Here is a 16526-nt window from a genome sequence, read left to right as displayed (position 1 = left end):
TAAATACCCAGTTTTAAGCCAGCCAGGGCTACATAGAGAGATCCTATCTAAAACAAAAAACAACCAAAGAGCTAAATATATAAGTAAAAAAAAAGGAACTCAGCTGTTCCTGCCTCTCCACATCTGTCAGAGCTATTCCAAGCAGGAGTATCTATAGTGTGTACAGAGCCATTGAGGAGCTGGGCGTCTGCTCAAGTCAATGAACAAGGAACCACAAAGCACAACCAGATTATCTATCCACTTCCTACTCTGACAAAAACGAAAATAATTCACAGACAAGGTGGACACACAGCAAGAAGGATAAATATCAAGACAACTTTGGGTGGATTCTACTAAAAAAATAGACAGATAATCTACAAGGCAAAAGAGACAAACTAAACTATCAGGTAACAAAGGATGTGGTAATAGGTGGCTGAAATCTCATCTGGAACAATCGGCCAACAAGGAAGCTGCAAAAATTCCTTAGTAGGTAAGAACATATACTCCGGCCCTTGCAGAAACACCAAGTCCGCTTCCCAGCCCCCATGCCAAGCAGCTCACAAGGGCCCATAGCCTCAGCTCCAGGGGATGAGCTATCCGCTGTTGGCTTCTGCAGGCACCTGCACTCATGCCTGAAGAGAGACAACCAAGCATACAGAGAAACAAAACAAACCACTATGGTTAGAATCACATGTTCAAACTGCCGAAAGAGGAGAGGGGAACAATCAACCAAGACTGACACATTCAACTAAACTGCTCTCCCAAAATACAAAAGTACCCTAGAAAAAGAGACTGAAGAGCACCTGTTGCGGGCAGACAGACACTGTGAAATTTTTCTAAGAAGGCTGGGGTGTGGTTCAGCGGTAGAGCACCTGCCTGTCTGTATAAAGACCTAGGGCCAATCCCCAGCAAAACTGTGAAAAAGAACCAACCAACCAACCAACCAACCATTACCACACAACACACAAAACCAAAGACATGCTACTGGATAATTTAAATCCCTGGAGGGAAACATCACCTGAAGAGACTACAGTGATGGCTCTAAGGCTAAGAGTGCCTACTACACACTCATGAGAGCTAGTCACGGCAAAAACCTGCAACTCCAGGAATCTGATACCCTCTTCAGGACTCTGCATGCACATACATGCATACATTCAGACACACAATAAAACACATTCTTGGAGAACCCCACAAGAGCATCAGAAATGGCACATATGCCCATGAATGTAAACTGCTATGAAAACACTTTCACTTACTACTTCTATACGAACATCTTCCAAAGGGTTCAGAGTGAATAATGCTTTAATTTCAAGAATACTGTGCTCAATCTCAGCACTCAGGAAGTTGAGGCAGGAGGATCATGGGTTCATAATCACTGGGAGTGTCATATTCCCTGTGGCTGAACCATTAGGTCCCTATCTCAAAAATCCAACTTAGCTGGCAATGGTGGTATACATCTTTAATCCTAGCACTTAAGAGACAGAGGCAGATAGATCTGAGTTCAAGACATGATCTACAGAGTGAGAACAGCTAGGGCTACAGAGAGAAACCCTGTCTTGAAAAACAAACAAGCAAACAAAACCAACTTAAAATTATGAAATGGAGTAAGATGCCTACTGTATCTGTATGATTACAAAGAAATTATTAAATAAATACACAGCTCCAACAAACATTTACAGAAAAGGTTACAGTAAACTTAAAAACAAAACCCAGCACACCAAACCAAACACAACAAAAATCATTTTAATAAAAAAGGCTGTACATGGGAAAGGAAAGGGGAGGGGAGGGGAGGGGAGAGGAGGGGAGGGGAGAGAGAGAAAGAAAAAGAGAAAGAGAAAGAGAAAGAGAAAGAAAGAGAAAAGAGAAAAGAAGGGGGGAGGATAAAGCCACACTTCTGGTTGGAGAATCACCATGTGGTCAAGGCAGCCTGGAAAACAGAGCAAAACCGCCTCAAATGCTCACCTCTGTATATATTCATGCACAGAGAAAAGAAGGAAAATTCAGAAAGAAAACAAATTAATAACCAAAAGCACAGTGGTATTGCAAATGCTACATTATCCTATAGCCCGAGTATGATTTCTGGAGCCTACAGTAAGAGATCTAGATCTGACTCCTGGGAGAAGTTCTCCCATCTCCACATGCACATAGCATACAGGCCTAGTCTCACTCATAGGCATCATATACATGATAACAGATTTTAGAAGAAGTTTTAAAGAGTATTTTATATTTCAGATCAATTGACAACAAAATTAATTAAAATATTAGGATTCTGGGTTTGGATTCCCTTTGTGTGTCATGTATATGTGTGCATACTTTTGCTTTTAATAAAACTTTCCTGAGTGCCAAAAATATACAAGTATAAAACAGTGACTGGAGCTAGGGCTCAGTGGTACAGAGTACTTCTCTTGATTATGTGAGGCCCTATTTCAACCCAGTATCAAAAACAAAAACACTGGAGACAACAAAGGCAGGTGGATTTCTGAGTTCAAGACCTGCCTGTGCTACAAAGTCAGTTCTAAGACAGTGGCTTTACATAATAAACAGAACTTTTCTCGGCAGTGGTGGCGCACACCTTTAATCCCAGCACTTGGGAGGCAGAGGCAGGCAGATTTCTGAGTTTGAGGCCAGCCTGGTCTACAGAGTGAGTTCCAGGACAGCCAGGGCTACACAAAGAAACCCTGTCTTGAAAAACAAAAACAAACAAACAAAACATTTGTCTCAAAAAAAACCCCCAAAACCAAAACAAACCCCCTGACAAATAAACAAACAGCAAGCCAAAGTCATTAAAATGTATGAGACACACAGCAATGCTTATCTAGCAAGTAAAATGCTTACGTTTTTTGGGGGAGTTGGGGGAGCTAAAAAAGTAACATTTATGAAGCCAGGCACCAAGGCATGCAACTCTAATTACCCATGCTTAGGAGGCTGGAGCAGGGGGATTTGGAGTTTGAGGCCGGCCTAACAGTTCAAGGCAAGCTTGAGTGATACACAGTAAGAAAAAAGATCTCAAAACCCACGTTTATGAAATGTAGCCAAGGGTGAATAGGGATAAACATATAGGTGTAGGGCTGAGGAGATGGCTCCTCCGTTAAGAGCACATAATGCTCTTCCAAAGGATGTGAGTACAAATCCCTGTATGCACGGTGGGAGCTCACAACTGCCTGCACTACAGTTTCAAGGGATCCAATACCCTATTCTGGCTCCTGCTGACAGCAGCAGACACAAGACATACACCCATGAATAAAATCAGTAAGTCTAAAACCAAAATCATATAAGTTTAAACACTATTTACATCCAAAACCAAAAGCCTTACTTCAATAATTTAAGCCTAGATCAGCCAACGAAGTGAGACAAATCACTAAATTACCAAAATCAAGAGTACACGAACAATCACTCTGACCCTACAAAATGATAAAGGCAGTAAGAAACCATTAATCACATGCTGGAAGCTGGGGAGACAGCTACGTGAGTGAACCACTTGCACACAAGTGTGAGGACCTGAGTTCAATCCCCAGACACAACATAATGCCAGATGCAGTACTGCATGTCTATAATCCCAATGCTCCTATGGTGAGATGGGAGGGCAGAGAAAGAAGGATCCCTAGAAACATGTGGGCCAGCTCACCTGTAGTACACAGCAGTAAAGAGAGCTCCAGGCTCTAGGTAGAGGTGAGGATGGACATCTCAGGCTGTCCCCTGACTTCTACATACACACTGTTGTGTGCCTACACTTATATATTTACAGGTAACACACACACACACACACACACACACACACAAAGAGTGAGAAACCAAGCATACTGGGAGAAGATATTTGCAAATTATACACTGGGTCAGAGATGTGTGTCTAGAATAAGTAAGGGCTGAGAGCTCATTAGGACGGCAGCCCAGTTAAGACCAGACTTGAGCAGACTTCCATTGAGGAAGATGGCTGGATGGCGCACATGTGCACATGAAGATGCTTAACATCACTGCGTACTAGGGCAATGCAAATGAAAACCAAATGAGATGCCACCACACACCCACTAAAATGGCCATAAGCAAAAGGACAGACAATACCAAGTGTTGGTGAGGACATGGAAAAACTGGAACCTGTGAAATGGTACAGCCACTTTGGAGAACAGTTGGGCAGTCTTAGAAAGTAAACATAAACTTACCACGTGACCCAGCAAATCCACGCCTAGGCATCTACCCAAGAAAAATGAAAACATATGTCCACACAAACCATGTTTTCAAATGTTCACAACGTAATTATTCATAGTAAAAACAGAAATACAAGTGTCAACCGATGGTGGACAGGTAAACAAAATGTGGTATATTTATACAATGGAACACAATGCAGCAATAAAAAGATCAAGTTCTTACAACACACACAACACATGATGAACCTCGGTAACATGCCAACACACTGGTGCTCCGACTCCATTTGCAGCAAGTCTACAAATGGCTAATCTGGAGATGGAAAGCAGAGTGGTGAGCTCTGTGGGGTGCGTGGCTGTAATCCTAGTACTCGTGAGACTCAAGTTAGAGGATACTAAGTCGAAGCTAGCCTGGGCTATACAGGAAGACTCATCCAACAAGAAATAAAAAACAAACAAACAAACAAACAAAAACGGTTCTGTGGCTTGCTGGGCATAAAGGGAAGGGAGAGCAGACAGCCACAGACAGCTTAAAGGTTGCTTTCTAATTGGTGTGAGGAGCTGATCCGCAGTTCCATATGTTAACTAAGAAATAATTGAACTTTCCAGTTTATGTAAATTAGATCTCAATGAAGCTGTTTACATTAGAACACAATATTCTCTACAGGGCATGGTAGTAACAGGTATAACTAACTCTAGCATTCAGAAAGGCAGGAGGATGCATGTCTGAGCTTCAAGCCAGAATGTGCAAAAAATAGCAAGACCCTGTCTGAAACAAAAAAACAAACAAACAGCTTAGATATATACATATGCACCTAAAACTGACTCTTATGTAGGCAGGTGGCCCTCAAGACTCCAGTAGACATAAAAACCACAAGTCCTCTTTCTAACACAGCAATTCAACAGGGAAGGCTTGAGTAGATGGCATTCCATCGGCCTAATGATGTGGGGAGAAGGGGAACACAAAGCCCAGGGAGAAACAGATGTAGGCAGGAGCCATCAAGAGGCATGAGCAAGAGAACACTGAGGCGAGGCAGCCGCATATATGGGGCACGCACTCATGACTGTTCAATCACAGCACTGATGAATGGGCAAAAGCAGCAGAGCGTTCAGAGGAGTGATGCTGGGTGCTTGAAATGTGGCCAGTGCAACCGAGGAAATGATTAAACTGGATTGCCCTGAATGGAAACAGTCCACAAGTTAGCAAAGCTCTGAAGCACCACTTCCAGGCAAGCCCAGAGCTGTGGCTGCCCCTGCCACACCATGCCCTGCCAGCACACAAGGCACAAGGGCACAGTCCACAGGGTGACATCCACAAACAAGGTGGAAACCCCAACAACAGTTAAAACAAAGTGGTCTCTTACCTCCTCCTCCTCTTCAGAGCCACTTTCTTCACTGTCTGACCTGGGGGCTACTTCATACCTAGGGAACACAGCAGTATTTGGATGCAGCTCTGCCTGCAAGTAGCAGCTTTACTTTCCCTAGAACCTGATCTGGCCCTCAAATGCAAGTACCACTGCCCCAGCCGCAAGTCCCACAAAGGAAGCATTTAACTCACCCTGGGTTCATTTCAAGCCAGGCTTCCAGCTGCCCGGCTTTTGGGGCATCTGTGCCAGTGAGGATCTTGCCACTCTCCACGTGGATCACCTTCACAGGGAGGTCACTCATCTGGCTGGTCTCATCCAGAGGCTGAAAGAAAGTGACTGTCAGGAGCAAAGACTCCCCAGTTCCCACCCCGGGACCCAAATGCAGAGATCACAAGGAGGAGACTGGTCTGAGCTACAGCATCAGAAACCAAGGAGGAGGACAGAAGACGCAGCACATCACTCTGAAGGTAAAAAGGACTGAGGCCTGATAATTTCTCTACCCTAAAATTTGGATTAAAATGCTTGGGATGGGGCTGGTGAGATGGCTCAGTGGGTAAGAGCACCCGACTGCTCTTCTGAAGGTCAGGAGTTCAAATCCCAGCAACCACATGGTGGCTCACAACCATCCGTAACGAGATCTGACGCCCTCTTCTGGAGTGTCTGAGGACAGCTACAGTGTACTTACATATAATAAATAGATAGATAGATAGATAGATAGATAGATAGATAGATAGATAGATAAATCTTTTAAAAAAATGCTCGAATGAGTCTCAGTTATATTTAAAAAAAATTTTTTTGCTTGTATTTCTGTTCACTATATATGTGCCTGGCACCCCAATAGGAACCCCAGAAGAGGGCATGAGATCCCCTAAATCTTGAGTTATAGACAGTTGGGAGCTGCCATGTGCATGCTAGGAATTAAACCCAAGTCCTCTGCAAGACCAGTCAATGCCCTCAACTGCTAAGCCATCTCTGTAGCCCTTCATCTCAATTTTCCACAGACATACAACTCTAAAAAGCGTGTGAGGCCAGGGACAAGCAGAGTGACACTGACACCAGGAACTTAGAAGAGAAACTGCTACAGTGCTGACTCAGCACCATCCCCTAAAGCTTACTTTTGTAAGGTGAGACTGCTGCCTTCAGTCCCCCACATGGCTTAGAAAAATGGCTCTGTGCTTCAGGCACAATGGCTGACGCAGGCTGCCAGCTTCAGCTAGGCAGTAAGACTTTGTCTCAAACAATAAAAATAAAACAAAATACTAAAACCGCTGACAGTGGCTTTGTGCTGTAATATGGCAGCCCACATTCTTTTAGAATAATTCAAGAGAACATCAATGCTGGCTAGTGTTTTGTCAATATGATAGAAGCTACAGTCATCTGAGAAGAGAACTCAGTGAGAAAATGCCTCCGTAAGAATGTCCTATGGGCAAGCCTGTGGGGCATTATCCTCGTTGATGACTGATACAGAAAGCCCACTGTGGATGGTCCAGCCTTGGGCACCATCAGAAAGTAGGCTTCCTCCAGTCTTTGCATCATTTGTTTCACCCAAGCTCCTGCCTTAAATTTCTATCCTGAGTTCCCTCTGTTATTTGTAACCTGAGATGAAATGGACATTTCCCTCTCCAACTTGATTTTGGTTGTGTTATCAAAGCAATTGAAACCTTAAGGTAATATCCCCTATAAAAATCCCTCGGAATGGCTAGTTAATAGTCACAGCAGTATGTTTGGGGCCAGCCTAAGACACAAGTCAGCCACTGCTGTCTTCCTGGAATGCTTAGGAGGAAGCACTTGCCTCAGAGAACAGGAAAACAGTCCCCTAGGGCCACAATGGAAGCAAGACTGCTGATGTCTGTGGGTGAGCTTAGCTCAGCTGTACAGCATGTGCTTAAGAGTGTGCGAAGCTCCAGCTTCCATTCCTGGCAGAAACCTAGAAGCTAGGGAAAGGAGACAATGACTTTTCATGCTTTCTCCTTTTCCCTGCCCTGAGTATACAGACACCATGTGGGATGGCTCCAAGATTCAGGAAGAGTCCTCTCCCAAGAACGTACGATGCGGGCGCCTAAATTTTGCTGTTTCTATCTCTCGAAGTGTAAGGAATGCTGTTCATGTCCCCAGTCAGTAGTTTTGGCTACTGCAGCCTGAGCTGAGCAAAAACATCAACTATATAGGGCACAATATACTCGTAACAGAGGACAGGGCAACAGACACTGAAAGGACTTGGATAAAAAGGTCAACCTGCGTATCAAAGTTCATGCAGTGAACTCGGGCACGGGGCATGCCTATCATCCTAGCACTCAGGAGGCTGAGGAAGGCAGGAGGTCTGTGAGTTTGGGGCCAGCTTTGGCTATATAGTAAGTTCAAGGCGATCCTGGACTATATAACAAGAATCTTATATTAAAAGCAACAGCCAGGCACAGTGATATATGCCCTTAATTCCAGTAGTTGGGAGGGAGGTGGAGCTCTGTGAATTTGAAGTCAGCCTGGTCTACATAGAGTTCTGGAATAGCTCAGTCTACACAGAAAAACCCTACCTTTAAAAAAAAAAAAAAAAAGAAAGAAAGGTGGAGAGATGGCTCAGTGGTTAAGAGAACTGGCTGTTCTTCAATTCCCAGCACCCATATGACAGCTTACCAATGTCTGCAACTCTAGTTCCAGGGATCTGACAATGTAACATACATGCATGCAAAACAACAATGCACACCAAATAAATACATTACAAACAAACAATCAAACAAGAAGCCCCTCAGGGGCCAGAGAGATGGTTCAGAAGTTAAGAGTACTTGTTGTTCTTGCAGAGAACCCAGGTTCAGTTCCCAGCACCCACATGGCAGCCCGCAACCATCCATTATTCCATGGACATGACATCTTCTCTGGATTCTGGAGAACCAGGCATGCACATGGTACACAGATAATGCACAGGCAAAACACTCCAAAATATTAAGAAAAAAATTAAATAAAAGTTTTGTCAGGCATAATGGCCTAGGAGGCAGAAGCAGGCAGATTTCTGTAAGACTGAGGCCAGCTTAGTCTATCTACCCAAGTATCATCTAGGCAAGGCATGGTTACTCCATGAGACCTTGTCTCAAAAGGACTAATTAATTGGTTAATGAAAATTTTAAATTAAAAAAGGGAAGCGCAATACAGTAGTCCATCACACCTGTGCTGACATTATGCTGGAGTGGAAGACAAGATCAGATATTCAAGGTCATCTTCAGGCAAATAGGGATTATAAGGTAAGCCTGGGCTACATGAGACCCAACTTCAACAGAAGTTAATGGCAGAGTGCTTGCTTCACAAGCATAAGCACATAAGTTTGAGGCCAAGGATGTACAACAACGGGCTGGTGAGATGGCTCAGTGGGTAAGAGCACCCGACTGCTCTTCCAAAGGTTCGGAGTTCAAATCCCAGCAACCATATGGTGGCTCACAACCATCCATAAGGAGATCTGACTCCCTCTTCTGATGTGTCTGAAGACAGCTACAGTGTACTTACATATAATAAATGAAAAATAAAATAAATCTTAAAAAAAAAAAAAAAAGAATGTACAACAACAGGCAGGCCACTAGTAATGTCAGCACTCGGAGGCAGACACAGGAGGTTCAACAGAGACTTGCTGGCCAAACTCCAGCCAAACTGTTCTGTCAATAAAAAACACTGTCTCAAAGGAAGTGGATAGGGTTTCTTAGGATGACACTCAAAGTTGCCATTTAGCCTACACAGGTACACACACCTGCAAACAGACATATACGCGTGAAACAGAAAAGCCAAACAAAAGAATCCAAAAATTAACATTACATAGAGGTTTTCAGTGAGACATTTTCCTAATAGCTTCAAGAAACAAATGACCTAAAATTAGCCTAACATCACCAGTTCAAACATGCTAACAGTGAAACAAAAGGTTCTTCTATTACATCTTCATAAAGAGCTTGTCCAAATACCCAGGAATGAAAAGCATCCAAATGTGTGTGTTGGACGCACCAAGGCCTATGACAACAGTTCTCAACCTGGGGGGGTCGAACGACCCCTTCACAGGGCTGCCCAAGACCATTGGAACACAAGAGATATTTACACCACAATTCAAAAACAGTTGCAAAATTACAGTTAAAATGTAGTCAACAAAAATAATTTTATGGGTTATTAAAGGGTCACAGCATTAGGTACCCTGAATGAGACTGCCAGTCTTGAGGAACTGAAAAGTGTACAGCGTCCCCTCTCAAAGTAGACACAACCTGCTGACTTTCTGGAATGACATACTAAATTCATGAGTGAAATGACTGTCGAAATCAGGAGGAAGGCACAAGGGGAGAAGTCAAGACAAACTCTGAAAACACACTCCCAATCACAGATCTGAAAACAGAGGTTGAGGTCTAGCTGAGACTTCCAACAAGGATCCTGAACACTCACAACGGATGTCCAGTGGGTTCTAGAACTAAACAAATGTATAAATCCATGACGGCTGATAGAAGTGAGACTACTGATTTTAGACACAGACAGAAGGGGAGTCGCGTCAGAAATAAGCATATCACCTGGGCACAACAAAACATGCCTGCAGTCCAAGTTGCCTAGAAAATGCTCAATGCACATTGGAGTGCAGGCGTGTGTACAACACACAGAAATATAATTTTAAAAAACAAAACAACAACAAACAACTAAGTGAAAGCAGCCTGGCATAGTGTCCACACTTCTGAGTCCAGTATGGGAGGTGGAAGCAAGAAAACCAGAAGTTCTCAAGCTCAACCCTGGGCTGGGAAAATGACTTAGTGGATAAATGTATGTGAACGCCATTCCAGAAGGAAAGACAAAACCTTCATCACTGCCCCCGCTACATAAAAATATCATTTAAAATATTTTTTAAAAAACTGAAAGAAACACGTATCAAAGGGCCAGCTAGCACTTCTGTAAGAAATGCCCCATTTCTCACCTCACCATCTGGTCCAATAGCAGGTGTCTGTCCTTCAGCATTTTCTGCCTTCTGCAAATAAAGAGAGACATGATCAGCCTGACCCTACAGGCCCAAGCCACTAAGCGTACAGCCAAACCAATTTCAAGGGGTGCCTGTACTTAGTCAGGCCCAGCGAACCTTCTTTTTCTTTTTCTTCTTCTTCTCCTTGGCAACCTGGGCAGCTTTGTGCTGCCGCACCAGCTCTGTGAGGTTGGCCACATACTCATCTGTCTGCTGCAGAAGGTAGGCCAGGCGCTTGTCCTTCTTCTGGTCAATGAGTTTGCGGTAGCCCTCCTCATCTTCAGCCTACAAAACCAAGGCATGGTGAAACACAGTCTTGTGGGGTGCACACCTGAGGACTGTAGCTCATTCATGAGTGCTACTCTACTCATCGCCCAACCCCATGCTGAATCTCAAGGGCACTGCCAGACAATACAGGTCTTGTCATGAGCCATTCACATAGGGCATAAGTGAGTTCCATAAGGGCAGCAGTGGCACAGGCCTTTAATCCTAACACTCAAGAGGCAGATCTCTGTGAGTTTGAGGGTAGCCTGGTCTACAGATTGAGTTCCAGGACAGCCAGGGCTACACAGAGAAACCTTGCCTCAACAAATACCAAGGAGAATCTTAGACTCTTTGTCCAAAAAACATATCACAAATCCCAACTTTTGTACCTGATCTGGGCCCTATCACCAAGAATCTAAACCCTCTTCTTTCTACCTGATCTGGGCCCATCTCAATTCTCAGCCTTGAATTCCTTATATCCTTTCAGAAACAAATGGAAGCTAGGGCTGGGCATCATGCTGTAGGCCTGTAATCCCAGCCATGGGAAGCAGCAGCAGCAGGTGAATCTTAAAGCCTGGTTTATATAGAGGCCAGCCAGGGTTATACTGAAACCCTGTCTCAACGAAAACAAAACCCACTACACAATCGAAATGTTCCCTGGGCACTCCTTCAGTAATCCAGTTCCCCCAATGGCTGGCAAGGCCCCACCTGATCCAACCATGCAAGCCCTTGGACTCAGTGTCTGCTGTCCAGTACCATGAGGTTCTAAGGCCCCAGAGGGAGCCTTGTAGACCTTACATTTGGTGTCCTGCTTCCTTGCCTTTCTCTCCTTTTTGGGCCCTTTCTTCTCCCCTACTGTGCTCTGTGTGCACTGTGCAATGAAGCCACCTAACAACTTCTACTCCAAGTCAGTCTGACAACCGCCTGGCCCCTGGCCTGCCTCATCGTTTCTACCAAATTATACAATGTCTGTTTTGTTCCTTCAAGGGCAAACATGAGCCCCATGAAGATAGGGATTATTCTGCTACCTCCTGTGTCCCCAGTATACATGCTAGGGACAAACTCAGAGGCAGTAACAGTATCCATCCAGTCAGCAACTCTACGGTGATGAAATGTCAGTGGGAATCATCTGGACAGAGTCTTCACTGTACCTTCTGTGGCTCTCATGAGGCCCTGCACTTACAGCCAGAGGAATGAAGGCAAAGGCCCAGACCTCTGCCTCCCAAATCCATGTGGCTCTTCCTTCAGCTCCACTTCTAAGCCAAGCCATGAAGTATCTATGTATAATCCTGGGGTGAACAGCCCAGCACTCGCCATACCCAGCGCACAAGAGATCAACAGCAAGAAAGCTAGTATGTACCATAAGCCTCCGCATTCGCTCCTTCTCAATGCGCTCATTTTCTTTCTTCTGCTCCCGCTCAGTGTTGGCATGGTAGGTGGCCACAGCCTTGGTGAGTTTCTGGAGTTTGCCTGTGACTGATCTGTGATACTCCCTGAAGTCCTTGGCATGCTGCAGAATGCTGTTGAGGTACTCCTGCAGAGAGACAGTGTTGAGGGCTGTGAGGCAAAACTGTACCCATAGCTTGTTTAAAGGCAAAGGAGCACTGGGAACTGGCTCGGTGGCAAAGCACTTCCCTAGTATATAGAGAGCTCTGGTTCCATCATTAGCACCACCCAGGACTTGGAAGGTAAGAGGCAGGAGGATCACTGAGTTCCAAGCCATCCTGAGCTAAGTAAGTGAGAATCTGCCTCAAGAAAGCAGAGACGTTATGGTGTGTCCCAAATAATGGTACAGTGACAAGATTTGTAGGAAACTGGGAAATACTGCACAGATGAATCATAGATCAATGAAACGGTAGGCAGTCAACTTTTACCTACAGAGTCATCCTAACTGCTCCGGTATTTAACATCTCATTAATATATAGACACACAAAGAAAATGAAATGACAACTACCAAAATGTTAGCCATGATTAACACTGAGCATTGACTTTTTGTATTTTCTTATGTGTGGAACTAGAAATTGAACCTATGACCGTATGGTATGAGATGGGCAAGTATTCTATCAATGAACTACATCTTGGGCTCAGACTTCCCTTAAACCTGTATTTCTGCCTTAGTCTCTGAATAACTACACTACATCTGGAATTAGCAATCATGGTTTTTAAAATGTATACACTATAAATGAGCAACCAAGCCCAGCACAGTGCTACCTGTAATCCTATCCTGCAGGAAGCTAAGGTACAAGGATTACTGAGTCTGGGGCCAGTCTGGGTTATACAGAGAATACCACAACAGTCAAGGATACTTAGCAAGACTCTGTTTCAGAAAAAAAAACAAAACAAGACAAAACAAAAACAAACAAACAAACAAACAAACAAACAAAACCAAGGCTGGAAGGTGCCTGAGTGGTTAAGAGCATTTTTTTGCTCTTGCAGAGAACATGGCTACAATTCCCAGCTCTACATAGTCGCTGACTGCCATCTTTAATTCTAATCCCAGGAAAATATGATGCTGTTCTCTTCCGACCTCCTGGGGTACCACACATTCATGTGATGTGCAAGTAAAAAAAAAAAAAGTACTAACCCTAAACAAATCATAACAAAAATAAACAAAACAAACGAATGTATAGCAGACTGATTCATTAACAAGCCTATCTGACAACAGACTTTTATTTCCCTTGATGGACTTTGTAAAAATCGTAGTCTCTTATGGTTTCCCCTTGCTCAGAGCAAAAGCCCAAACGTTCCCTGTGGTTTACTTGCCAGCTACCCCATCCTCGTTTCTAGATGAAACATGGGGCATGTTCCAGCTCCAGGGCCACTGCCCCTCCTCAGCATGGCACCCTTGCTCAAGTCTTCCTGCTCTGCCTCCCCATGGAAACCTCACTGAGCCCCTCCTGTCTGAAGTGGCTCCTTCTCCCACCTCTTGAGCCTGCCTGGTATGATCACTGCTCTTCTTCTCTTACCGTCTGTGTGCTGGCACACTGCTGTGCCCAGAAACTCTGCCTAAGCCACAGGAGACTCAGCAGAGCACACCCTGCAAGGCCAACGCACCTGGTGCTTCTGGCGGCGCTTGCGCTCCTGTTCAATCTTCTGCTGCTTCTCCAACTTCTCAGTGATGCGGGCCTCCCGTAGTGACTGACGTTTGCTGCGCTTGTAGGCCTTGGCATTGAGGGCTGTCTCCAGGGCTGTGTCTCTTCGCATGCACACCACCACCTCCTGGCGCAGCTTTAGGGTGGAGAGTAAGACACTGGTATTAGGCAGGATGGGCACAGATGCTCACAAATGATGACCACATGCTGGGCAGATGATCCTACAACAAACTGCCTGGAATGCACAGGACACTTGGGAGGCAGCAGGTCGGGAGAGCAAAGAACAGAACATCAGAGAGCCTTTCAGCTGCCAACTGGAACCTCAGGAGCCAATACCCATGAATGCACAGGCTATGCAAGGCCAAGTCTTGCCACAGCATGGGCCATAACAGTGAACTAAGTCTCCTGAGTCCTGACTGGCCCAACCATGCAGGCATCCCAGATAACATCCCTCAAAGCACTCTTGGACCCCAGCATTCCCACTGACACAAAGGCCTGGGCCCACAGACCCACCTGCCTCTGGAAGTTCAGCAACCTAAGGGCCTTGAGTTCGATGGTTGCTTTGGTTCGAAGGTCCCCAGCCAGGGACCCAGGGAGGTTTTCAAGTTCCTGAATTCTGTGTGCGATTCGAGCCTGAAGCCTGGGCAGAGATCAGGAAAGAAAGGTGATGAGGACTATTTGTCTACAAGAAGTCACCTGGTTCCTATCTTTAAAGCTAGAGTCTATGAAGAATCTATCCCTGAAAGGAGGCAGACCCAGCCCTGCTGTAAGAGGGGATTCTTCAGAAAAGGACTCCAGACACCACACAGAAGAGAGGCAAGTAGCCTCAGAGTGGTCTTGCGAACGGACCTCTGGGACCACAGCAAGCCCAAGACTTGACAACTGCCCTTGTTAGCTTTTACTGTCAAGATGACACAACCCTAAGTCATCTGGAAAGAGGGAACCTCAGCTGCAAAACTGCCTTGATCAGATGGCCAGCCCACTGTGTAAGCATGAAAAAAAAAATTTTGAGACAGGATTTCTCTGTGTAGCCCTGGCTGTCCTGGAACTTGCTTAGAAGACCAGGCTGGCCTCAAACTCATGAAGATTCACCTGCCTCTGCTTCCTGAGAACTGGGATCAAAGGCATATGCCACCATGCCCTGCCCTAGCAGCGTGATTCTTAGGAAGGTACGTCTGAACTATCTAAGAAAGCTGGCTGATCATGAGCTGGACAACAAGACAGTGAGCAGTGTGCTTCCAGTCTCTGCTTCAGTCCTGACTGAGTTACTTCCCTCAGTAATGGACTGTTACCTGGAAATCTATGGTGAAATAAACCCTTTCCTCTCTAAGTTACTTTGGTGTTTAATCACAGCAATAGAGAAGCAAACTAAAACAGTGACTTAGCTAGAATCTAATCCCATATGGGCAATGAGAGTTGGCCTGTGGCATTAGGCAGCGCAGCCTCAGCATGAGAAACAGGGCTGTGGAAATCTGCAAAGCCCATGGGCATCAATGTTTGGTCTACAGGTTAATCCTCCCAGTAACCCTATGTGGAAAAAGTTCCCTACTCTTCTCTTCTTACAGTTATTGATGAAACACCTAATGTGTGCCAAGGCAGTTTCTCATATGGAGTCTTCGCTATGAATAGGCCAAAAAAGTTGCCTGTTCTCTTGTGGTTCACAGTTCCACTCGGCAGGGTAAAGCAGCAATGCCAAAGCACAAGTGCAAGGCAGAAAGGGAGGGGGACCAGGCACCACAGAGGTGGCCATCAGCTCACTTGGTGGCCAGAAGACATGCCGCAATCAACACTGGCAGTGTAGCACTAGGGTGCTCACCTGTACTCCCGCTCTTGTAGGATCTCCACAGGGTCAAGGCCTCGGGGCTTCTGGATGGGGGTGATTCGGCTCTGCTTCTGGTGCAGTGGCACCAATGGAGCAGGCTGGGCTGGCTGCCCTGGGGACTGTGTTTGTGGTGGCATTACAGGTGAGGCAGCAGGCGGGACAGCAGGAGGTGCAGGTGAAGGACGGCCTGTTGGTTGCGGAGGAATCAGCTTCTGTGGGGTGCTTGTGGGGGCAGCAGCATTGGCCATGGGTCCTGGAGAGGCAAGAGGAGTGTGCTGCTTGACCTCTGAACCCCAGGACTGCCCTTCCAGCCACCTCTCACCTAGGCCAGAACCTACACACTCCTACACTCCAGCTCACTTTAGCAGCTTCATCTCTGCCATTTCAATTACCCTTGGTCAATGGCAGTCTAAAAATATTAAAGGAAAAATTCCAGGTACAAACGATTACTAAGTTTCTATTGTGTGCTGTTCTGAATAGCTACACCTGAATTCTCCTTCTGCATCATTAACTGCTTCCTCACAGCAGCTCCGTGCACACTGTCTCGGCCAATGTGTTTTATCATTAGTTCTTGTTACTCTGTTTGATAAACAGTGTATAAAGAAAACAAAATGGGACACATAGGATTTGCTGCTTTCTGCATGTCAGGTATCTACGGAGGGTCTTGGGTAGCTTCTCTCTCAGATGGAGAGAATGACTCTAGTTCACATCCAAACAAACCAGATTTCAATACGCAATCATCCACCTCAGACCCCAAGAAGACAGTCAAGCACCACTGTTCCAACCCAAATGAAGACCTTGAAATATCCAACTAAACTTTCCAGAGTTACCTCGGAAAGGACAAGACCAAGACAACACGCAGTTAGCAAAGTTGACAGGATACTGAACTATTTTGTCCTC

At 45.3% G+C, this 16526-nt stretch overlaps 1 protein-coding gene across 16 annotated transcripts in view; it reads right to left on the bottom strand.

Annotated features, from left to right (window-relative positions):
- The window catches only part of Smarca4 (SWI/SNF related, matrix associated, actin dependent regulator of chromatin, subfamily a, member 4), an 88125-nt gene that overhangs the window by 51073 nt on the left and 20526 nt on the right, over positions 1-16526 (bottom strand). For 13 of the 16 annotated variants that reach the window (XM_011242434.1, XM_011242435.1, XM_006510122.2 and 10 more), the window contains exons 6-13: positions 15621-15879; positions 14318-14444; positions 13767-13940; positions 12073-12246; positions 10566-10733; positions 10407-10457; positions 5677-5807; positions 5483-5540 (exon numbers count right to left, since the gene is read on the bottom strand). In XM_011242434.1, coding sequence (XP_011240736.1) covers positions 5483-5540; positions 5677-5807; positions 10407-10457; positions 10566-10733; positions 12073-12246; positions 13767-13940; positions 14318-14444; positions 15621-15879 — 1142 coding nt within the window. Of the gene's footprint in view, positions 1-4136; positions 4168-5482; positions 5541-5676; positions 5808-10406; positions 10458-10565; positions 10734-12072; positions 12247-13766; positions 13941-14317; positions 14445-15620; positions 15880-16526 lie in introns of those variants that run through there. The other 3 variants (XM_030244151.1, XM_030244152.1, XM_030244153.1) reach the window with 2 other exon arrangements.

The sequence above is a fragment of the Mus musculus genome, chromosome 9, assembly GCF_000001635.26.
Source record: "Mus musculus strain C57BL/6J chromosome 9, GRCm38.p6 C57BL/6J".
NCBI lineage: Eukaryota > Metazoa > Chordata > Mammalia > Rodentia > Muridae > Mus > Mus musculus.
This window is presented reverse-complemented; position numbering and strand designations above follow the sequence as displayed.